General features: G+C 41.3%; 3 protein-coding genes across 4 annotated transcripts; 1 reads left to right on the top strand and 2 right to left on the bottom strand.

Annotated features, from left to right (window-relative positions):
• Positions 1 to 39: 39 nt before the first annotated feature.
• LOC147208387 (putative UDP-sugar transporter protein SLC35A4) lies at positions 40 to 1,592 on the bottom strand. The gene has a single exon (XM_086134162.1). The coding sequence runs from the start codon at positions 1,590 to 1,592 to the stop codon at positions 633 to 635; it is 960 nt and encodes a 319-aa protein (XP_085990288.1). The 3' UTR covers positions 40 to 632.
• Positions 1,593 to 1,796: 204 nt separating this feature from the next.
• LOC147208386 (SLC35A4 upstream open reading frame protein-like) lies at positions 1,797 to 5,210 on the bottom strand. Its single transcript, XM_086134175.1, has 3 exons — positions 5,054 to 5,210; positions 4,642 to 4,740; positions 1,797 to 1,991 (listed from the first exon to the last, which is right to left on the bottom strand). Exons 1-3 carry the CDS (start codon positions 5,066 to 5,068, stop codon positions 1,800 to 1,802), a joined length of 306 nt encoding a protein of 101 aa, XP_085990301.1. The 5' UTR covers positions 5,069 to 5,210; the 3' UTR covers positions 1,797 to 1,799.
• Positions 5,211 to 5,368: 158 nt separating this feature from the next.
• On the top strand, positions 5,369 to 23,960 carry hmgxb3 (HMG box domain containing 3). 2 transcript variants are annotated; one of them, XM_086134145.1, is made up of 21 exons: positions 5,369 to 5,570; positions 6,121 to 6,279; positions 6,381 to 6,555; positions 8,073 to 8,543; positions 8,633 to 8,743; positions 8,840 to 8,974; positions 10,531 to 10,778; positions 10,882 to 10,973; positions 11,067 to 11,144; positions 11,301 to 11,374; positions 11,826 to 11,927; positions 13,516 to 13,656; positions 14,330 to 14,640; positions 14,767 to 14,894; positions 16,222 to 16,353; positions 16,470 to 16,654; positions 16,742 to 16,964; positions 17,337 to 17,470; positions 19,638 to 19,757; positions 19,869 to 20,078; positions 22,127 to 23,960. In XM_086134145.1, the coding sequence occupies exons 2-21, from the start codon at positions 6,134 to 6,136 to the stop codon at positions 22,649 to 22,651; spliced, it is 3,741 nt and encodes a 1,246-aa protein (XP_085990271.1). In that variant the 5' UTR covers positions 5,369 to 5,570; positions 6,121 to 6,133; the 3' UTR covers positions 22,652 to 23,960. The 2 variants fall into 2 exon arrangements, with proteins under 2 accessions (XP_085990271.1, XP_085990275.1); XM_086134149.1 differs by lacking the exon at positions 5,369 to 5,570 and having other exon boundaries at positions 6,136 to 6,279; positions 6,418 to 6,555.
• Positions 23,961 to 24,788: the final 828 nt, after the last annotated feature.

Raw genomic sequence — 24,788 nt, 5'->3', positions numbered from 1 at the left:
AATTCACTGGACCTTATGATTATAAATAAGCGACACAACTTGGCATGTGACATTTATTTGCATCATTTGTCACTCAAACCATAGGGGAATCATGAATGAAACTTATAAAACATTGAAAATGATGCCATACACACACTGGACAATTCATTGGGTATATGCAGCTCGAGGCTATTACTGTGGTGGTAATTGACAGTGTTGTTAAAGTAATTAAATGCAACCATCCAAACATTTTCCGTAGCACCTGTCCACTTTATAGTCGTGGATGATCTCAAGGCTGCCCCAGCTGACTTTGGACAAAAGGTACAAAGTCAGGTCAGGTAGGCTCCAGCTCACCCCGTGACCCTAATAAGGACGGGCACGATATAAAATGGATGGATGGCTTACACAGTGCTATCTAAGGGCAGACAGTATATACACAGTATATTCTTACCTTAGATATGCGTAATCTGTACATAATTGGCCAGCGAGTGTGGAAGTAACAATTGCAATGATTTGTCAAGAAGTTTAGTTTTCATGTTATTACCCACAGAAACGTGTTTTTTAAAAAAGCAAGATAACAATATGAGAAACCAAACAATGAGTTCAAAACAAAACAAAAAAAGAGTGATTGTAGTTTTTTGTGAAGACGCCAACTACGTGTAGTAAAGAAAAGCTGCCAAGGCGACCATGACGAGTGGTATCAGGAAGAAGAAAGTAAGCTGCAGCCCTAAAACTGCCCATGTCATCACAGCGTTGACCAACATGGAGCAGGAGATGACGAAGAGCCGAGTGATGCCGCTGCCGTGTTTCAACACGACAGACATCAGGAGGCCGTTAGCCGCCTGCCCCGCTACGATAGCCCAGACTGTCCACGAGTATCCTTCCAAAAAGCTCTTGTCACTCGCAAGGGCAGAGAGGGCAGACAACCCGTTGATGAGCACGCCAAAAACATAGAGGTACAGATTTTGCAGGCTAAGTGGCAGCTTCTGACTCTTCAGCACCCGCTCTGTATAAACCGCCGCCAGCCCAGATGCGCAGCAGTACACCAGCATGAGGAAGAGCCCCCGGCCTGTGATATGAAGCTTGGGCCCTCGCTGTGCAGTGCCCACGTCTGCGGCGTTTAGGCTGGAGTAGCTGTGGCACACTCCTGCTGCCATGAGGAGTCCCAGACTCACCCACTGACTCCAGCGCAGCCGCTTGCCCAAGCACAGGGAGTAGAGCAGAGCAGTGGCGGCGATTTTGAGGTTGCTGAGAACCTGGAAAGAGCTGGGGTCCATATAAGCCTGCATGAGAACAACCAGGTTGTTGTTGAGGGCGTATAGCGCGGCGGGGAGGGCGTAGGGGGCCACTCGGAACAGAGAGGTAGGGGCGAGTAAGGCAGAAATGCCCCCGGTCGTAACGAGAGCAGCGAAAGACACGAGTAGCTTGGCCAATTCGATCATGACGACGCATGAGGAAGGGTCGAAAGGGACGCGGCCCTCGACTTTGCTCAGAGAGATAAGCGGGGCATGCGAGCCGTAGATGAGGACCATCACGCACAAGAGCGCCCCCCACCGCAGCCTCGGCAGCCACCGCCTCCTGTACCTCGCCCTCTCGTTTTGGATCACAATCATTGTTGATAACACTAAAAATTAAATACCGGTACTCATTCACAGCATGAGGTTTAGTGCAATTAGCTTCAGACAATCTCAAGGAGCAACCAAACAAAACACCATGAAACACGATGGACCAAACGTCGCAAGAGCTATCTTAAATTGTTGATTGTAGCCCATCACTGACCAAACAAAAAGAAGCACCAGGCTTTCGTCAGTCCTCCCAAATTATTTTTTTTTCAAGTTGTTGAGAAAGTCTTTGACGGTCCTTTCAACGTTAGGCACTTGATAGTTCTGTGCAGCATACATGCCAGTGATGGTCCCCATCAGCACCCCAAAGATGGCAGAAGAGCGTAGCTTAGCCACCACATAACCAGCCAGGAAGCCCTTTAGGAATGGGGATCCCAACAGTGAGCCGTCCTGCAAGAGGAAGATGACATTAAAGCCCCTGTACACTGAAAATAAATCTAAATTTCACACACCACAGATAGATAAGAATGTTGATGGTAACCTTGCCAAATTTGAATGGTTAAAAAAAAAAGGTCAAGCAGTCACACCAGCGCAAAGCCCCAGGCCACACATTGAATATCACGTCTGACTTTTTAAATATATTTCTTACTCTTTCGCCTTTGCTACATAACGTGAACACTCACAGCCAACCAGTACGCGCTTGAGAGCAGCTACCTATTAGGAATTTAGGATGTAGGCATATCTAGCTAGCTAATTGTGTGTCAACAGTGCTCCAGATAACTGCTGATGTGAATGAAGACGCTCAATTCTTTTATACAGTAGGTGAGGAGCGACTCTTGTCCTTGATCTCTACATAGTTGGCAGTCTTTGCATGTTTTCAGCAATTATTTCCAAACATGTATGACGTATTGAGAAAAAAAAATCGGATTCCACTCTGCAGGGTCTTTTTTCATGAATTAAAATGTATTTAAAGTGTATGCATCTGTGACGTACCCTCTGCGATAAATTGAGGTGCACAGTAGTATGGAAGTCAAACTTTTATTTTAATGGCTTGTATGCAAATAGATGAGGTTCTTGAGTGCCTGCCTAATCATCCATCCATCTTCCGAACCGCTTTATCCTCACTATGGTCGCGGGGAGTGCTGGAGCCTATCCCAGCTGGCTCCGGGCAGTAGGCGGGGGACACCCTGAACACACACAGAGACGAACAACCATCCACGCTCACACTCACACCTAGGGACAATTTAGAGTGTTCAATCAGCCTGCCACGCATATTTTAGGAATGTGGGAGGAAACCGGAGCACCCGGAGAAAACCCACGCAGGCCCGGGGAGAACATGCAAACTCAACACAGGGAGGCCGCAGCTGGAATCGAACCCGGTACCTGTGCACTGTGAAGCCGACGTGCTAACCACTGGGCTACCGGGCCCCTGCCTAACCATCAAGTCTGAAATTAAATATCTATGTCAATATTTAAGAACATGCTTGATTCAGAAAATGTGCCTGTGAGCAAATCGTTCTGCATTCCTGCTCTATTGTTACGTAACGGTGTAAACTAATACACATACAGTCACGCCAGGGTTACATTAATTTTGAATTTTTCATTAGTTAATTTTTGACTTTTGATTTTCAAATCCAGTTACTTTTAGTTAGTTACAGCAAGTTTATTTTTTTTTCAAAATGGATTTGTTTATTTTTATTATTCATTTGTTCATTTTTATTAGCTTTTGTATTTCTTTTAAATTATACGGCATGTTTTAGTGCAAATCAAAAATATTTTTAAAGTCACTAAGTATTGTGTAGTATAGTAAACTACAATTCTCAAATACATTTTTGACTTTCCTTCTGTACGGATTTGCAGCAATACTGAGACAAATACATTTAAAAGGAACCCCGAAATCTCTTGCATATTAACCGACAAAAAAGGACATTTTCGCACACTATAGTTAGTTTTTGTTAGTTTTATAAATCCAAGGTGTAGTTTTATTTATTTAAACGCACAATGTGTTGATTTATTTTTTATCTTTCAATGTTCATTTTAAAAAACATTATTAATTTCAATAACATGCAAAAAAATTATATTACACAGGTCAACATACATTTTTAAAAAATATATATAATCGTAGGTCGAGTAATCACTAATTATATTACATGGGTCGCACCTCACCTTACAGGACTCTGACATGTTTTGCCACCATCTTCCTCCTACAGATATCCGAAAGAGACACCAACTACTCACAAATTCTCTGGATCAATGACTACCAGCGTGTGTAACAAACGCATTAGACATAATTTGCTGTTTGAGGGAATACTAACCAGGCGTCATTTGTGATGACATTTTGCTTGCACCTCTGCTAAAGAAATCGGTGGTAATCTTGCAAAGCATATTCTCTCTGAGGCACTGTCATGCACGTGTTTCAAAATGCACACGAGTTGAACTGAAGTCGTTGCATTCTATTAGTTTGCCACGAGGTGGCGTTGAAAAAAATTACACAGTATGCATTAAAAAACATTTTTTCAAATTTTATTTCCTTGCCGAAAATAACCTTACGCCACACTGAGTTTCTCTGCCAATGATTTGGTAGCTGGAGTTCCTGAGCGAAAGAACCACTTTCAAGCAATGGCTGAATCACAAGTACATTCAAAATAAAAGGTAAGCAGGACTGCAGTATTTGCACATACTGTATTCATTTTAGCTAACACTGTTAATGTTGGCGTCTGATCACTCGCAGATACTGAGTGGTCAACCTTGAGGTAGAGGGTATTTGTGTTTGGCAATGTCATGGGCCACAAATGTAGTTTGTAGGTTTGGTGATGAAATGCAATCAAATCCTATGGGCACTCATTGTAAGAATGTCAGACGTGGTATAAAAACGCAAGGAAAATATTTGAAATTAGGGAGACAAAAACAAAAAACATATAATTAAGGTCAGCGCTCATCTTGACTATGAATGTGAAATAAATGATTGTGGATCGTATAGACAGAGTATGTAGTTGAATGACACATCACCCTACTGATGATTATTGTAATATTTAAAACAGTATTCATGCACATTCTTTTCCTACTTATGTGCTCCAGTCATAACACAGTAACCACGTACCTGTGGAATGCCAACAGCGATTTCGTTCTCCACTCGCCTCTGGATCTCCTCCAACTGATTTTTGAGCTGTGTCAGGTCTTTCAACTGCTTCAGGGGGTCCTAAAAATAGACAAGCGATTCGCGTTTTCGCTGATCATACAAATCGTCCTAAATCTTCATATTTTTATTTATGCAAGCACACAACGATATACAATATTTACGATCTTTGCACCAGAGAGATTACCATAAGAAAAATAAAACATCTCCGTTTTTTTTGGGCGGGGGGGGGGGGGGGCACTGGTGCGGCCAAAGCTTCGTTCAAAGTTTGTCATACTTAAACAAAATAAATTTCCAATTATCCGCTCCTTGTTGTCTCTATGGACTGATTTAACATTCGGTATTTAAGCAGTAAACACTCGAGTGCTCTTCTCACCTTGTCACCCGCCATTTTTCCTGATCGAGTTGATCAGTGTTCGATTTATTAACCTAGACCCAGCGTTGCGATTAGTTAGGTCTGAAAGCGACTCCTCAGTAAAGCAAGATGTAGTTTGTGTTTGTGTTATATTGAATGCGCTATTATAAAATTAAGACAATCCTTACTCATTTAGTTCAATATTATCGGCGTGTTTCATGTCCCATTTGACGGACGCGTGTCATTCATACCGGAACAAGTGTCACCTTCACGTGTCAAAAACCTCGAACATGATTGGCCAATGTTTCCATATGAACGCCTACGATTGATGTAGAAGCCCGCTAGCAAAAAACGCCATGTTTTTGCCAGTGGGTGTTAAACGAAGCGGATTTTGCTGACATATATCCGTCGCAAATTGCACACTTTAATTTAAACGTAAACACTTAGTCTGTATCATTATCCAGCGTCTTTATAATGCCCGGCCTGGGGGTATTTAACATCATTTTCAGAGCATAGTGAAGCGCGAGGGCCACCCGAGGTAAGACTTCAACAAGAAGCCATTTCATTGGACAACGCTGTGAATTGCTGGCAGTATACAGTTAAGCCATTAACGCTGCTTTAAAACATACACGTGTTGGTGTTTTTAACTTGTTAACGCCCCATTAGTACGGTTGTGGGCTAATATGTCAACATTTTGGAAATGACCATCACAGTTTTATCTCTGTCAGGCTTACTTACTTGAGTGTTACTTATACACTGGACGTCTGGTGTTTCTTTTGACTTGCATCCATCCATATGTGTCCTGGTTTCAGGATTATAGCATCGCAACCGTAGAAGAGTTCACAATTTCAAAAACAAATGTTGTACGGTTTATTTTCTCCTGACCACACGTGATGATAAAAACAAACCAACAAATGATTAGAGTCAAGTTTAAGGGACAGCAAAAATAATCTCTATTATTTCATTGGTTCCAGATCCAATTGTGTATACAATTTCTTTTTTACTTGAGTACATTTCAGAGTACTGTATGTGTTTTTCAACTCTTATTTAAGTACAAGAGTTGAACTCCATTTTCTCTATGGTCCTAGATCCAAGGGTATCATGCAGAAGGTGGACTTGTATGAGGTAGTGAGGCTAAAAGAGGAGGTGGAGCGAGGCTACAGCCAGGTTGGAGTACATGTACTTTCCCCTAAGAAGCGAAAGCGCAAAAGTCAGGAAGATGGTGATGTGAAACCAAAGAAGCCCAGGTAATGCTCACATCAAAATGTAAACACTCGTAAACTGGGATTTATCCTCTATGATTTAAAAAAGATATACAGTGTATATATATATATGAAATGCCATACAGGTCTGCCTACCTGCTCTACTACTTCGATGTTCATCAGATTATGCAACAGGAGAGGCCCAATCAGCCACAGTCGGAGATCAACAAACGAATCAGCGAGAGCTGGAAAAGGCTCAGCGTGGCAGAGAAGCGCTACTATCTGGAGAAGGCCAACTCGGAGAAGGATGGCACTGATACAGTAAATGACAAAAATATTTTAGTGCAGTTATGCTACTCAGAATAAATTAGGGATATTTTGTTTTGAGATAACATTTCTTAATGATGCTAAAATGCACCACACTGTAACCCGTAAGTGAATTTAATTTCACCTTCTCTTACTTTGCAATAAACATGTCTCTTTGTTAGAACACAGCAAGTTGTGCAAAAAGTACTGAAACATTTGACACTTGGACATTTATATTCAAAAGTATGAGGAATTAAGACTGCAGTGTGTAAAAGTTGCCCGGAAGCAAAATGTCCCTAACTTTTTGTGAGTATATATGTGGATCAATTTTAATGGCCATTTCTCATCATATGCAGGAGATTGGTAATACTGTGTAAAAGTCTGAAGGTACTACTAGCTTTGCTGTTAAAATGACAATTTTCACAGATATTCCAACCCAATAAATAGCCACAATCGAGCCAGAACAAAAGACCCAACATTCAATTCAGCTGCCTTTACTTCTTATATAGAACTCACCGAAGGCTGAATATTTCTGCAACAGTGTGTGGCTTTTCACAATGGCACAACATCCTGCAATCAGACGTTTAGATATGTAACAACAATCCAATGTAATGCACAGTATGGTGGAAAGTGATCATTTCAACCCAACAGGGCAGGAGAGTGAAACTTTTCATCCCTCTCGCGTCACTCTGGTATGCTGTTTATATAGGACGTTGGCCTGAAAAAGAAATGAAGAATCCTGCTTCTAACGGGCCATATAGTATAAAAGAGGCTACAGTGTAACAGCTGGACAGATGCACGTGTTTGCAAAGTTAGGTTTGTTAAAGAGAGACAGACTCCTGTCAAGTGTTATACTTTCCACTGTGTCACAAATCATCCATTGGGCTTAAGTGGCATTTCAATTAACATACATGTTCATACATTTTTTTTCACATGTCTAATCTATCTAATCTAATATAATCTAATCTATTTTTTGTTTTGATCATGAAAGTGTAGAAAGTGCAACAGTGGCTTACAATGTGCAAATTGAGCATTTTGCATGGTGTATAATACACCAGTTGAAAATCTGATTGCCCCGCCCCAATACACACACACACACACAAAGGAATATAAATGTCTTACTTTCTTTAAACCACTGCTCCACTTGCTATATAAAAGGTGTTGTGTTTGGATAACAAAAGACAAGTTAGATGTGCTCATTTTTTGCAATCGGCACAAATTTAATGAAAAATGTAACACCACAGTGACTTTATCGAGACCCTTACCTGAGTTTCAGTTTAGAATTGAGCTATTGACACAAGGGTCTTGGACGTGCTGGAGCCTATTCCAGCTGTCTTTGGGCAGTAGGCGAGATACACCCTGAACCGGTTGCCAGCCAGTCACAGGGCACACATAGACGAACAACCATTCGAACTCACAGTCACACCTAGGGACAATTTGGGTACAAAGTTTAAGTGGTTGACAAAAGGTGGCTTTTACACAGGACTTTTCTCTATCTCATTGTGTTTTGTTTTGTTATATGTGTATTGCAGTTGTCTCTCAGTCCAACCAGAGACCTACCAGGCTTCCGTAAGATCCTGCCAAGAGCCAGTTACCTTGTCCTGACCGACGATCCCCAGGCGGGAGGTTCTCTGGCAGATTGTCGCATTCATCCTGTTGATGGAAATGTGTCCTTTCCCAGTCACACTCATGAGTCAAAAGAGGCTCAGACGCGTGGCTTGGCCTGCCAAGCAGATGTTTCTCAGAGCTCTCTGGGTCACGTTGGAAAAGACATTGGAGAAGCATCATATTCCACTGCAATCCGAGGAAGCACATCCTCCTCTTCTTCATTGACTACAACTACGTCTCCAACTTCCAAAGATGTTCCTTACTTGCGAAGCCCTGTGGATAGTTTCGAAAACTGCGTTGGAGAGATGACAGATGCTTCTGATGTGAAAAGCGAGGTAACAATGCATCAAACCCAAGGGGAAATGGCACAGATGGTTGCCATCATTCCCAACCAGGTGATGCCTTCACGTCTAATAAACATGTTTCATGACAACATAGGGTTTTACTCAATAAATGGAATCACATAATTTTGCTCTCATTTTAGAACCTCCTTGAGGCCAAGTCCTTGACAAGGGTCAACTCTTTGGGCGCTGTAATGATGTTCCCTGTGGCAGCCAAAGAAGAGCAAAATACTGGAGTGCCGCCATACAAGATGGTAATCGCTCAGACTTTTCCTGTCCTGAATGTGCAGGTACACGTTAAATCTCAGTTAACGCATGTAAGATAGCATTTTGTCAAACTGTTTTTTTAGGCTATAAAGACATACACCAGAAGAGGTCGTGGGCGGTGTCCCAATCCTAAATGTTCATTTGTGTATGTCACTCGCCACAAGCCGACAAAATGCCCTGACTGTGGAACCCATCTTGGTGGCAAATGGATACCTGCGGTGAGTAATACTTTTTTAGGATTGAATTGCTTGGCCTGCATAATCAATATCATGTAATCATTGATTACTTACATTTACTTTGTTACTGATTGTACATGCACTGTCCAGGCAGGCTGTGGTGTGAAAACAAACTAGCTGCGTGCGTGTGTGTGTGTGGGGGGGGGGGGATCTATGCTCCACGAAAGTAGACACTAAAGGGATTTGTATATGGTAGACTATCTTGTTCAGTTATCAGATAATTGAAAAATAGTTTTTGAACACCACTCAGCTTCGCCGTTAATTAAGTCATTGCTGTCGCTTAGCTCCAACATTCCAGATTAACACCTGCTGGTTTACCCACTGTAATCAAAATTGAAACACTAAATAAATTACAATGACATTATGGTTTGAAGCTGAGTGAGTTCTACTATATTGACTCTTTCATGCACACTTTAACCGGATAACACGGTAAGTTGTTGTCTTGTCCAGGGAAACCAAGACAACGAAAGTATTTATAAAAAATGATGAGATTTATTTAAGAAAGAAAAGAAAAAAACATGGAGGGCCACCGTTCACAGATCTGTCAAGGAAGCCTTCTCCCCCTCCACGTCTTGCGCTCTCATTTTATCTTGTTGGGAGGTGGTGAAGGTCAGCGCAATCAGCATTTTGAGCAACTACACAGAGTACAGACTAGTGCATGTGCAGGCAACTTTGCTTATCCGCAAAATAACTGGTCAGCATTCAATAGTACGAACAATTACTTCCATTTAGCGCTGTTATATGTCAAATCCCCTTTACATTGACCACTGCAGTAACCGCTGTCCCTGAAAGGGTTAATACAAAGCTTTATGTATGCCCGTCCTATGTGTTGTTTTTTTATATTAAAGTTAGAGTCACGCCACAACACATGAATATGTTTCATGCGGAAAATCAAACAGTCCCCTGGAAATTGTAAATCATTTTCTCGCAATACATTATGGGATATACTGCTTTTCTCGTGTCCATCATTTATTTACTACTTTTCTAAGATGTACTGGTATTGTGGGATATGTTGAGAGTACTACTTTGGTGATAACCTTTACTCACTACACATTCGAACAGCACTACATAAAGGCAAACTCACTATATAGAGAGGGCACTATGTAGTGGAAAGGGTGTGACTGAAAATACGACTGTTTGGCCTTGGTGGAATTCTTCACTGTACTCGGTGCTCTTGTGTTTGTCATTATAAATAATGTGGGTACTGCTTTTTCTTAGTTCTCAATAGATGACTGCTCCAGAGTACTGTTAATACAGTGGCCACCGGCATATTCGCAGAAGTTATTTCCCCCCAGTTTTTCATGGAAAATGCATATTGAATGTTTATCAGAATTTTTGGAAGAATGTTTTTTTTTTCTGCTCTAGCTCCCCCCCTCCACCCCCACTCCAACGCAGTTAATTGGGTGTCAGATGCTTGCTCTTAGTGGGCTGACCCAACCCCTCTTACCCGCAAATAGAGGGGATGCACTTTATTTTCATTTAGTGTCGGTATTTTTGCATTTCCTTGTTGCATAAATGTGACTGTATTTCTACATCAGGCAAAAACAAAACAGCAAAAAGATGTACCCGTTGCCACGGTGGTGTCTGAAGCAAAGTATTTTCCAAGCTGCCAAGGCACAACGCAGGAGGGGAATGCTGATGTTCGTAAAACCAAACCCAGTCAGAGCAAAAAAGAAGGGCAAAGGTGCTTGAGAAAGATAAAACCAGCTCCAAGTGCTGAGCCGGCAGAGGGCAGCATTTCGTCACCAGAGAAAACATTGTGCGTGTCCATGCAGCCTCTCATTAGGTGAGTCACTGTACACACTGGCCCCTCTATGCTGTTTTTTAGTTTCTCATGATATTTGTTTTTATCTAATTAGACATATTTCTGTGTCCCTGTCTTTGAATAGCCACATGAAAAAAATAGCACTCAAAAGGCAAAACATGTGCGATGTTCAAAGGAGGCCTGTAAGACCCATCTTACCTTCCTGTTATAGCCCAGGTGAAGGGAAACCACCAACATTTTGATGTTTTGATTGCCTGTAAAGACTGTGGTCGCATTGTTTTATACTGACGTCGATATTTGTTTCTGTAGGTCCTGCTTTGTTCCAGGTCATTGCCGTTCCAACAGTGAACACAAAATCTTCAACACAAAACAACAATCCATCGACTGGTACATCATTTTCCTGTTTTGTTTGTATGGACTCTGTTTCATATGATGTAATTCCTATCCTTATTTGTCATCAACAACAGGAAGTTATATTGACAAAAAATAAGGGACGCTCTTTGTGGGTGGCGGTGGGATGATATTTTTCTTCTTTAACCACAGAGTCACAAGACAGATTCACGGTTCTTAAAGCTGGTACCTTAAAACAGCTCGGCCAGCAAGTTCAATCCAAGCAGGTTAGCAGACATTGACATACACTATCAATTTTACTGATGCTGTCTAATGTGCCTCACAGTCCGTCCGCCCCCCCCCCCCCCCCCCCCCCCCCCGGGTCAATCTCTGCTCTGGCCTTCTTATGTGGAGTTTGCATGTTCTCCCTCTGCTTGCATGGATTTTCTGCAGATACTGCAATTGCTCCCTCAATGCAAAAACACGTATCTTAGATTTGTCGAAGGCCCGAAATTGTCCTTGACTGTGACTGCGAGTGTGAATAATTAACTATTTGTCAAGTATTTATCTACTCTGCGATTGGCTGGTGACCATTGTTTGGTCTACCCCACCCCTCACCCGAATTCTGCTGAGAGAGGCTCCAGATCACCCACGACCCTTAGGAGGACAAGCAGCTCCATTGGAAATGCATTGATGGATGTATGAGTGTTCTTAATAAATTTGTCTTTATTGTTATAGGATTCTCCTGTCACAATGAATCAGCCTGTTTCTTCCCCGTCTGATAAGAGCATGACCATTGTGTCAGTTGTTCCTATCAATCACGTGACAGTCGACAACTTTGTAAGTGTACCTTTACAAACCCTTTTCAAGTTTCAGGCCCATTTCCAAACTGCCTTTCATGTCCAAAATTCTGGAAAAAGTGGTGCACATACAGTTGAAATTTTTCTTGGATGAACATAACATCTTGGAGGTCTTCCAGTCAGGTTTCAAGACGATGCATAGCACGGAGTCAGCCCTGTTACGCGTTTCTAATGACATCCTCCTGGCAAATGACGCTGGAGACCACGTGTGTCTAGTTTTATTGGACTTAACTGCAGCATTTGATACAGTGGATCACAGTATTCTGCTGACTCGTTTGCAGCACTTGGTGGGCATTGGCGGCAGTGCTCTTGAGTAGTTTAGGTCCTATTTAGCTGACAGAACCTTTTGTGTCAGCCTTGGCTGCTCCGTGTCACGCACTGCTCCCCTGTCATGTGGTGTTCCACAGGGCTCAATTCTGGGGCCTCTGCTGTTCTTGCTGTATCTGCTCCCATTGGGTTCCATCTTGAGGAAACATGGTATTCCCTTCCACTGCTATGCAGATGACTGCCAGATCTATGTCCCACTGAGCAAGAAAGACGCCTTCTCATTAAGGCCACTCCTATTCTGTCTGGAAGAAATCAAAACCTGGATGGCACAAAATTGCTTGAAATTCAATGAAAAGAAGACAGAGGTGATATTGTTTGGTCCCAGTGGCCCTTGTACATCCCATCCTGTAGACTTGGGCCCCCTGTCTCCTTATCTTAAGTCAACAGTCTCAAACTTGGGCCTTAAACTGGACAGTGATTTCAAACTTGATCGGCAAATTGGTGCCGTTGTTAAATCCAGCTTCTTTCACCTTAGACAGCTGGCCAAAATAAAACCTCTCCTCTCACATGAACACTTTGAGACAGTAATTCATGGCTTTGTCACATCCTGGCTCGATTACTGCAATGCCCTTTACTTTGGAGTCAGACAGTCCTCCATTAAGCGCCTTCAGCTGGTCCAGAATGCCGCTGCTCGCCTCTTGACTGGTACTCGTAAGAGGGAGCACATAACTCCTACTCTGGCATCCCTTCACTGGCTCCCCATACATTTTAGTTATTTTCAAGATCCTCTTATTTGTTTTCAAATCTCTGAATAATCTCGCGCCACCTTACCTCTCTGAGCTCATCCGCCCCTACACACCTGCCCGGCGCCTCAGGTCTGCGGACCAGACATTATTAGAAGTACCAAGAACTAAACTGAGGCTCAGAGGGGATCGAGCCTTTTCTGTTGCTGGTCCCTCTCTCTGGAATGACCTCCCACTGAACATTCGGCAAGCCTCCTCGCTGCCCATCTTCAAAACCCTCCTCAAAACTCACTTGTATTCTTTGGCATTCGACTTAACATGAATTCGATTTTTTCTTGGTTTTACTGTCTGGTGCTTTCTACCGTCTTTATTACCGATTTGTCTTACTGTTTATTGTGCATGTTAAATTGCTCCATGTACAGCACTTTGTATGCAGCGATGGCTGTTTGAAAGTGCTCTATAAATACTGTTGACTTGACTTGACTTTTAGTGTCAAGTTTGTTGTTCTTGTTTTTTAAATCTTGCTCCTGCCTAAATTCCACCTCTTTCTTTTCTAAGGACCTGGGACTGTCAACATTGAGAGGCCGAGGTCGCTGTAAGAACACATTCTGTGACTACATGTATAAGAACAGACACAAACCACAAGTGTGCCCTAAATGTGGTTGTGAGCTGCCCAGGGGGAAGCCTAAAGCAACCGAGGTGAAAGCTGCCTCCTTCTATATTTCAAACATTGCAGACTAACATTGTAGGTCATACCACACAAAAGCAAGGATTACTTTCTGGAAAACCCCTAACATGGTTCAGACAAATTTTCGTTATTTGTGCGGCGATGGGAGGAAACTTTTCTTTTGTTGTCCGCCCCCCCCCCCCACCCCTCTCTTTTTGCCTTGACTTATGTCCTTGTGTAAGGCTTTTTGTGTCAACTTTTTTGTTGATTCTTCATTCAAGTGTGATAATCCTGGCATCTTTTTCATGCTGTTTAAGTGGCTAAATGACCTTGTAGTGATGGTGATAGGACCACTCCTTGTTGTGGCATGTAGCTGACAGGTTACAAATGTTTTTTTTTTCTTCAAAATGTTCACAGATTGTTTTTTAAACATATTGGATGGACACATTTTGTATTCAAATAGAATTATTTCAATGAAAAAAAAATCTTTGAAGGTGGACTGTGGATAGCATGTTTGCTTTTCACACAAGGAGGACTCATTGATATCTTCAACACTCCTCATCTTTGTCTAATCAGGTTAATCAATATGTTGTTGATTGTAAATTTGAACCTTATTTGATGTGCGGGATGATTAGCAGAAGAAAAAACAATGTTGTCTTTTTGCCTTTAATATCTTCTCTCTCTGTGATGGTCTGTCTATTGTAGAGGTTGAATCGATCGGTCGATCCATACCAGCCCTTAAGTCCTTTTGAGAAAGACATCCAACGGCAATCCACCCTGCAGCTGATTCGCCATTCCCTGCAGATTCCAGAGAGTGAGGCTGAGCTCCAGAAAACGCTTGACCTTATCCAGGATCTGAACAGTCTTCAAATTGTCTTGGTCCAACCGGGGGAGCAAAATGACGATGGGACGATTGAGACTGAGACCCTGGTGCAGTCTGGGTGGCCTCAATTCTATGAATCCTCAGCCACCCAATGTGGCCTGTGTAAAAAGCCCCTTTACAAAGGAGATCAGAGGTGAGAAGTCAAGATCAACAATGTGGAAATATTTCAGAGCACTTCCCAGTTTTAACTTCTGTTTTTGTTACTGTGCATCACTATTGTCTGCTTCCTTAACAACATGAATTCTGTGTCTTAACAAAGCACCATCGCAGGACAGGAGGACTGCTGGCTGATTACTGAGATGCTGATCCAGGCGGCTTCTCTGCAGCTTAAAGTGTGTCTCGGTGCCAAGTGTCTGGCTCTGCACAGCTTCACTGACCTGCATCCAGGTAAATTCCTCCCCCACACCTTCCTTGGCCGCTGCTTTTTTGGCAGAGGAGGTTTGGGGGGGGGGGTGTAATGAAGTATTAGCCTAGCCCATGCATGTACAATGTAAGTAGGTTGCCAAATGTCTCTCAAAACACAGCAGAAGAGCAGTCGGTAAAGAACTCCACTCAGGCTGAATTGTTATAATTTTTATGTACACCCCCTCCAACCCCCCCAATTTGCTGCTGTAGACTGCAAATTTCCCCATTGTGAGACAAATAAAGGTTATCTTATCTTATTGACACCATCACCTACAATATTCACTATGATGAGCAAAATATGTAAACAAAAAAATTATACGGTTCTGGTACAAAATATACAGTCATTGTTTTTCCTTCACACAAAAGTTGTACCAAGTGCATTCGATACACATCCTGCATGCATGCATGCATGCAGGATTACTTTAAGGTATTCTAATATGGTTACTATTTACCTATTCATGAATGTAGCCATTTAACGTAATCCAAGTGCCAAAATTGCCAAACTATTGTAACTTGGTTACTTTGAATTCCTTTTAGATTACTTCAATATCAAATTTGCTAATAACAAGATAAACCTGAAATGTATCAAATATACAGAATTTATTTTCTTAGTAAATATTCATGCATGTAAAGGTAGTGATCATGTAAACACATTTTTTTCCTACAATAATTAGAACTTTATTTGTACAAATCTCTGCAAGCACATGATTTTTTCAAATGATCACTATATCATTCTTGTAGGAATACAATGTCCCATCACTGGTAAGCCTTCTTGATCAGGCCCCATGAGCCCATGACATAAAAATCCCAGTGACCCCCTGGTATACAGTATATAAAGAATTGTGGCACTGATATGTGCCACAATTCCACAATGTGCACATACAGTTTATTAATGCAGAAACATGCAATAGTAGTAGGGTTGAACAATTTGGGAAACTAATCAAATTGCATTTCCCCCGGTAATATTGTGAATAGAACATGACATTAGAAACTTGTTGTCAGCTTCCTTTAAATTGGGAGGTTAAGGATAAGATGCTTGTTGTGTTGTTATTTAATGACTTTATTGTGCATGTTAAATTGCTCCATGTACAGCACTTTGTATGCAGCGATGGCTGTTTGAAAGTGCTCTATAAATACAGTTGACTTGACTTCACTTGACTTAAATCTTGTTTAACTTTTGTTAGTTGTTTTGCAATTGTCTTGCTGAGCCAATGTCTCATACACCACCATTTCTGTAAAAAGCCGTGATAGCGATATAATATGGTATGACTCCAATCTTTTCTTTTGAATTTTTTATTTTTTTTGACAGGGTTGTTCAACATTGGAAACAGACTACTGGTTAGTATTGATCTATTGCTGAAGATCAGAGGCAAAATCAGACTGGGCCACCCGCCCTCTCAGGCTGTCAGGACATTATTTGACCATGTCCCCAACCACCCCGGTAACGTCTAACAGTGTCACAACGTGGTAGCTTGTGCATAATATTTAAATTGAACAGTGTATTGGTGGTTTTTGTTTGTTTTTTTCCCCAAATCATGCTCTCTGTGTTTGCATCAGTCCATTCGCTGAGTCCAGAGGAGACGTCCCAAATTCAAGATTTTCTCCTGTTAGGCTATTGGGCTTTTGAGAGCCTTACATTGCGAGACTATAATGATATGATCTGCGGCGTTTGTGGTGTCGCTCCCATGTTAGAGATTGCCAGGCGACACACAAACAATGTGCTGGAGCTCAGGAATGTGGAGGTAACACACACACAAGGGAAACAACAACAAAAACAATATTTCTGGAACCATTAAGTAATTACATGCTGCTTTATCCTCACTCTGGAGTTCATCTGGCCTGAGTCTTCAGTGTCAGATGAAGTGCACATGGATGACTTCTGGCTGACCATGGAGACTGAAGCAATTGAGCAGGCTGCGTTCCCTATGGACATTCCCATCACGCGGGTGGATGCTTCAATTATTGCACCCTTCATCCCCCCGCTGATGCGGAACGGTTCTGTTATCAACACTGAGAAGGACAAGGTCTTGTCGCCAACACAACAGCTGCCAGGTACACTTCAATTTTCATCTGCTGCTGTATTTCAGGGAATCGCTCAAATCTTATGTACATAACTTAGCGCTTTTTATGCATAGTGTGCTCTACATTTCAGTCAGTCCATCATTCATGAAGTACCAAAGTCACATTTAATTTATTTGTATGAGAAATACTGTACTTCTTGGCCATAAACATACACCAAAACTGAGCATACCTTTGTATTCATATTCTGATGCCTCTGCCCAAATTTGTTAATCACATGCTGTTCATAACCTTGAAATCTCATACAGTGTGTCGGTACCGTGGTAAACTGAGGATCCTATTTTAATTAAACTTGACGATGACAAAATGGATAGTAAATGATATGATCATTGCTTTCTGTCTCAGGAGCGCCTTCAGTTTTGGTCCGGCTCATTCACAATGGTGAGTTGAGGCTCGACAAGATTGAAGACTACAGTGAGGATGAACTAAGAAGTATTTTGGAGCGCTGTGGGGCGAACATCACTCCAGGCTCCAGTAAGGTGGGTGTGCTATAGATCTACTGTACATATTTACAGTGTATAAAAGTATATAAAGTGTGTAACGCTCATTCTATTAAACATATCTTTTGGTTTTGGCACCTTTTTGTTCCCTAAAATCACCAGACCTTTATTTTACTTTTATTTTTTTACCCTACCTCTTGGAAAAATAAGTAAGTACCTGGTATTGAATCAGTGGAGTCTGAAAAGACATGAACATGTCTTTGGGAGTTAATGAATAAGTTGCCAATACACTCTCTCTCTCTCTCTCTCAGAGATGGACAGATATGTCTATATTGATATAGATAGATGGAGAGCCATAAACATAAGAGAATGTAAAGGAATAAATTAAAAATAAAGATGTTTCATTCATTATATAAAGGGGAATTAATAAAGTTATTTCGTTCATTTACCACATGGTTAGTTCATTGTTTGCGGTTGCTTCATGCTCCATTAGGCTGTTTTCATTTTGTATTTGTGTGTTCGACTGTCATCCCGTTCAACAAATGTAATGAACATTGAATTTGCATTGATGACTGTCTTTTTTTTTTCTACTTTTGATCAAGGGGCTGAAGTTTGTTTGTAACTCAGATTTACAAAATTAACTAAGCAACATCTTTTAACCCTAAACACTCAAGTTGAGGCACTCGAAGGTAAAGGTGCCACTTTACTGTACATGTAGTATCTGTGTGTTCAAAATGTATCTTAAAGAGGTGGGGATTTATGGGCTGGTATGTGACATTTGCGAGCTGGAGGGAGGTTGGCCCATTGGGTCAAACTATGGCGACTCTGTCTGGGTGTGAGATGTGCTTACTTACGGGACATAGTTGGGATTTCCGCATTAGGCAGGTAGATCCGTTCCTAGCAGGGCGGCGGTAGTTGACCCGTGATGTAGGGGGAACGCTGTAGTTCCATTGGCATCATGTACTTCCTCTTCAGACCATACTGTGCGTGCGTGCGTGCCTGCCTGCCTGCCTGCGTGTGTGAGTGCATGGGCGTGCATGCTTGAAAGTCTTAATATTTCAAAACATTAATTACACAAGATACAGTGGTGACTATGAAATGATTTGTTGTCCATTCACAGCTGTTACTTGTGTGTTTTTATAATATTACTTTGTTGGAAATGTTTTTATGGCACCTTGGGGGAACAAAAAGCAAATGAGTCATTCATGATTGTCTCAAAGAGTGAAAATAGGTAAATACCCCCTCAAGCATCTTGACTCGTGCCTTATTCATAATTATTCACACTCTGACATACGGTAGGGATAATAAGAATAAGAATTTTGTATGCAGCGATGGCTGTCTGAAAGTGCTCTATAAATACAGTTGAGTTGAGAATAAGAATTTTAAAATGAACCTTTGAACTTCGCTACCATGATCATGGTGTTGTTCTGTATGTCACCAAATCGAAGTTTGAGTTTGATGAGAATCACTTGACAAATGTGGAGCAGTGGCAATGAATTGAGTTGACCTAAAATGAGGAGGATTCCACCTCACGGAGTTTTAAACTCAGATGAGAAGTCTGATAGTAGAAACCGAATGATTGAACATAGACTCATACTATGAACCACAAGACCCAGTCCAATGATGGATAGATACACTACTAGCAAAAATGTATTCCAATACTCTTGGCACAATTTGCTGTTCTCCATCAAGGAGCTGAATGGCAAAATTCACAGCAGGTACTTTATCCGCTAGCGGAAGAGTACATTTTCTGGTTCCGTTAGAATTTGAAATGGTTGTCATTAGACCCAGGCAACACCTCATAATTGATCAACTGCACTCCGGAATGTCATCAACAGGTTGCGACAGAAAGACATATGACAGAAAGGCATATGAGTTGAAGTCCTTGAAAATTGTAATTGTGCTTTTAACATTTCAGCTCCTAGTTAGAGGACAGCAGATTGTGAAGAAAAAAAAAAGTACCTAAACGCGGAAGAGTTGTGCATTAAAAAGCGAGAAACAGTCGAATTAAGTTCACCTATAAATGTGAGTGCATTTTAGATTCATTTTGAAACATGTCCCTTTTCACTTTTTTTTGTATGTTTTTGTGAGTAGTGCATATTGAGATATACCATCTACTGTATGTGCAATATATGAAACGCCTCTTGACATCCAAAATATTGGTGACTGCGATGATGTGAAATGCTCCCTTCTCTACCCCTATTAGAAGGACCTGCTGACTGCTCTGATCTCCATGTGCAAGCTTGTTCACAGCGGCCTCCCTACAGGCCCCCAGCCACCTCAACACCTCACTGCCGGCAAACTGTCCAAGGTTTGCCCCCATCAGGTAAAAGTAAATCACAGTCTGTTGGGTGTGTGCCATACAGTGTGGACGCCTTATCACATTGAAAGCAGTAAGCAATTCATCGAGTCAAGGTCAATCTCATTTTTGTGTCAGGTTGTGTGCGGTTCTAAGTATTTGGTGAGAGGGGAGACGGCCCGGGACCACGTAGATCTGCTGGTGTCCTCCCGGTATTGGCCCCCAGTCTATGTTGGTGACTGTGCTCGACAAGTGGCTCTTTGTACGGACATGCAGTACCCAGAAATGGCTGCCAGGATGTGGGGCAGGAATCAGGCTTGTTTTTCCGAGCCTTTTGATAAGCCAGAGGTGGGTGGAAATCATGAGCAAGTCTCCAGAATAGGCTTATAAGGGACCACGATTAATATATGTCTAGAGCAGTGGTTCTTAACCTTGTTAGAAGTACCAAACCCAACCAGTTAATATGCACATTCACCGAATCCTTCATTAGTGAAAAATAAATCGTTTTTTTTTTAAACAAATTCAAGATATTTTTAAAAAACGCATTTATTATTATATTATTATTATATATAGAATTGGGAATTTCTCCATTGCGAGACTAATAAAGGTTTCTTAAAGATTAAAAACAGAAAAAAAGTAACTAAAAATTCGATAGATAAGTGTACTTTTTTTTTTCTTTTTTTTTAATTGTACGACGTACTATCACGACAGTTACACGTTGACTTCTGAGCGAACTAAATTTCCCGCAACACTGGACAAGCAATGTAATGTGATCATCTGCAGCCAGTGATGGCCAAGCGGGCGTGCCATAACTAATTGACATGTTGAGTCGGGTGTGTCTTAACCTCAATGACAGAGGCTCCGTCGAACCCCTGGGTTCGATCGAACCCAGTTTAAGAACCACTGGTCTAGAGTGAAAATATATATACCTCTCACTGTAAATCTGACACACTACAGAGTAGGGTGCTGTTAACCCTTTACAACCTGAGCCTTTAAATGTGAACGTGTCGCCGCCGACACGTTCTGAATTAAAGGGTTAGACAACTCTGCCAAATTAGAGTTATTTGAAAGTGTTTGGATAAAGCTGTGGGCGTACCTACTACAGCATATGCCCTGAAACGACACCCTACTCAACTGCCATTCAAATACCACTGCCAGAAAAACGGACGCGAGTCCTTCTCGAATTGTCTTTTGCCAACATATCCAACACTGTGAAAAAATATTTGCCCTCTTCTCAAATAATTGTTTTTTTGCATAGTTTCCCTGACTTGAATATTTAAGATCATCGAACTAATGGAACTATCAAACAACGATAACCCAAGTAAACATAAAATGCTGTTTATAAATGGTGATTTTATGTTTTCAAGGGGGGAAAAATCATCTATTCGACCTGGCCCTGTGTGAAACTAACTTGCTCCCTTGTTAAATCATAAATTAACTGGAGCCAATCACATTTTCTGGAAATCCGACTTCATTTTCACCGCTCTCACTTAAGCTTGATTACCCCCGGACCTGTTCAATGAAGAAATCACTTCAACACCCTCTGTTGCTTTTGTCATCTTTTGGCTGACTTCATTTAGTCAGACAAACAGTCAAAAGAAATTGAAGAACAGATGAGAAATAAAGTAATTGACATTTGGGCTACACAATATTGGAAGAACATGCAATGTTCTTTTCTGTTTGGCTCTTGGCGAAGGCGGACACTTTTTGCTCTGCTCCTGCCCCCCACCCCCCACTCCTCTGCTTGCTGAATCGGTCAAATGTACTGGTAGTGTCTTCTTTCTTGATTTAGCCTCCGGACATATTTTTTTTCTTCCGTAAAACAAATCATGGAATTAGTAGGCTAGACTCACAGCACTTTGGGGGAAGAAATTGATGAAAAGAGCAGGCGGTGGGGAGCCTTCTTGCCCCTCTGGGTCATTTGCTACTGGGTATGCCTTCAATCGTTGGCAGAAGTGGAGAATGGTTTGCCTGACACACTACAATATTGGCCTTCTGATAACAGGTATCCTGCTGTTTGGAGTTGGCATTTTCCTGAAAAAAGAATCTGAAAAGAGGGCAAATACTTTCATATCCCACGAGTTTGTGCTGCAGCAAGGTGGGGCTGAAACTCATTAAAAAAAAAAAGCTGCCATTGTTTTTGAATTGAACTGTAATTTATCTAATTTAGTGCTCATCAAAACTGGCTGCACTAAAATTACCATATCCTACCTATGACTTAACAGTTTAATGCATTCCAAAAACTGTAATAATAATAAATTCCAAATGATTTACTTTTTTGTTTTTCTTTACTATTTGACACAGTTACAGAACCACTTGAAGCTGCCTTCAGACTTTGGTTATGGTCACATTTTAGTCTTGGTGTCTAAGACAACTTCCTGCTGTTTGCTCCTCAGTTCGTGTCATGCCGCGAGCTGCAGGAGAAGCCATACAATGCCGATCTTTCTACGTTGCGGGACAACCAGCACGTTCACCCCCACACAAAGTCATCTTCTTGTTGGTTGGTGCATCCTCCTGCGAGTCACAAGCCTCCTGTTTTGGAACACCACTCCATGACTTTGTGCAAAGATCTGCAGCACCTCGTTTGCACGGTGACTCAAATCGTGAAGGAGGAAGGTGAAAAACAAAGCGATCCGAGTTCACTCAACCCGACGAGGACACAGCGGGTGCTTTTCAACAACCCGGCGCATTACTACCTCTACAATCGCCTGCTGGATTTCCTCTCAAGTCAAGACATTGTGAATGAGCAGATCAGCCAAGTGGTGAAGGTGTGCCAGCCCGGAGAGGTCGTCATCCGGGATGCGTTGTACCGGCTCGGGGTGGCAAACGTCAACCTGGAGAGGGAAGAAGACAAGAAAAGTGTGGCGGAGGAACTGAAACAGGGGACAGTGACAGCCTATGGTGTCGTTGTGCCTCAGTGAAAGCAGTCAGAAAGCATTTTCTGTGGCTGAACGTGGAAACTACTCACAAAAAGTTGCAGGTGAAATTCCGGGATGAACCTAAAATGATCATTGACGGCGATGGAGTTCAAAAACGTCATTCTCAGAGGGAAATGATTGAACTTTCTTTTTCACGCGGTGTCATTGGCAGGTTGCAACACAAAGACTGGAAGAGTCACAGAGAGACCTGGAAGTGCACATTCTTTAACTCTGAATTAATACAAAAGTTTATTTATCTACTAGTGACAGTTGTGAACTGACTAAACACGTGCGGTCTTTGAAGCATTCACTACAACTTCACAAAATTCTACCAAAAAAGTGTACCAGAAATATAAGTCAATAAGTCACTTATCAGATTATAATAATGGAAAAAAGACGTTTTATGTTTCGTGAAACCATGATATGTAAACATGTGAACTGAAGCAATGAACTTATCTAGACATTATATGAATAAATATCTAAAGTACATGTACATATACGGTATATAAGGCCTACCAACCAATTGAAAAGAAACAATGATTGTTTTTTTTAAAAATTTATTTCCCCCTAAATTCCGGCCTTTGTGATTTGAAAATTGCATTCTATGTACATCGTCTTGTCGAATTAAAATCCATAAATTGTTCAGCCCAAATAGCAAGCAGTGCAAAAAGTATTGAATCATTGAAGAGTTGGACCTTCAACATAAAAGGTCAAATCTTGACGCCCACTGACTTTGCATGAAGACGTTGGCCGTAAATTGATGCATTTTCACCAGTTTTAAACAGCAAAGGTTTTCTTAATATTTGTCACAGGAAAAAACAAATACAGTACTCATATCACTGGAGTCAAGGACTGTCCGGTAATGCTGGTGTCCTGTCAATTACATTTTCAAATGTTATGCACATAGCCATTAAATAAATGCACACGTAATTCTCCTTGTTTTCTATTTAGTTTGACAGTAAACCTCACCTGGGAGTGACGATAAAGATCTTGAAGTGTCTTTTGTTGTTGTTGTTGTTGTGTTTGCAAAGGTACTGCTACTGTGGCATGAGTTGAGTTCACTGATTCCACACAATATTGTAAGTTTGAGCGTACAAGGTAAAGAAAAGAAAATTGGCAGGATGACACGTATCCCGACACACTCGTATCTCAAGGCACCGCTGTACAGATCATCTTATAATGGCTGCGTTGTGTATGGTGAGGGCACTCCAGATTTATAATATGTTTAAAAGTGTGTGTTAGAATAGATTCAAAAGACTTTGATCACAAATTGTGAGTAATGTGTTGAACAATAAACTCAGAACTGTTCAAATTGTGTTCCTTTAAAATGGTATTAATATGCAAGGTATCGTTACACACCCCTCGTAAAGTATTGGAACAGTAAAGCAAATTCCTTCATTTTTGCTGTCGACTTGCTGAAACGGAAAATGGACCATGGGTCTGATCGTCTAAGTTGTGTCTGTGATTCAGATGTCAGTAATCGGAAATAGAAGCGGAACGCTTGATCTCTTCTATCATCTTTTGATGGCAAACCCAAATGTCTCAGTGTCCAGTAATAACTCTGCTTCGGCCTCAATTGTCCCAATATTGTTGGAAGCTGTGTAGTTAATTTTGAACTTTTATTGTTAGCGTTTACTTATGTTGCATACAAAATTTTGAGAGAATGTATCTGTCGTGCTAACGCACACTCCCATTTGCTCTTTGTTGACTTTAGGACTGACGATCCATGTGTTGGAAGTATTGATACCACTTTCACTTATCTTTTTAACGAGACAAAACATTCTGAGATGCACTGCACCATCAGTGTTATTTATCAAGAAACGAAACAGTCAGGCATCATGTTACAAGCCCAAGCCAATGAAGTTGGGACGTTGTGCTAAACATAAAAACAAAATACAAATTATGTTCCCAAATCATGTTCAACCTATATTTATTTGAATACATGACAAAGACCAAATATTTAATGTTCACACCGATAAATCATTGTTGTCTGTTTTTGGTTTTGAACAAATATCCATTGATCCATTTCATATTCATGTAGATAATTTTTTTTAAATGATGAAAGACAACCCTTCACATAATTCCAAAGGATGCTGGTAACCTTGCATAAACTGCGGCAGTCTTAAATATTTATTGAGGA

The sequence above is a fragment of the Hippocampus guttulatus genome, chromosome 2 (assembly GCF_054856545.1).
Source record: "Hippocampus guttulatus isolate MCC_2025c chromosome 2, RoL_Hgut_1.0, whole genome shotgun sequence".
NCBI classification, from domain to species: Eukaryota; Metazoa; Chordata; class Actinopteri; order Syngnathiformes; family Syngnathidae; genus Hippocampus; species Hippocampus guttulatus.
The sequence above is the reverse complement of the archived record's forward strand: the minus strand, read 5'-3'. Positions and strand labels throughout refer to the sequence as shown.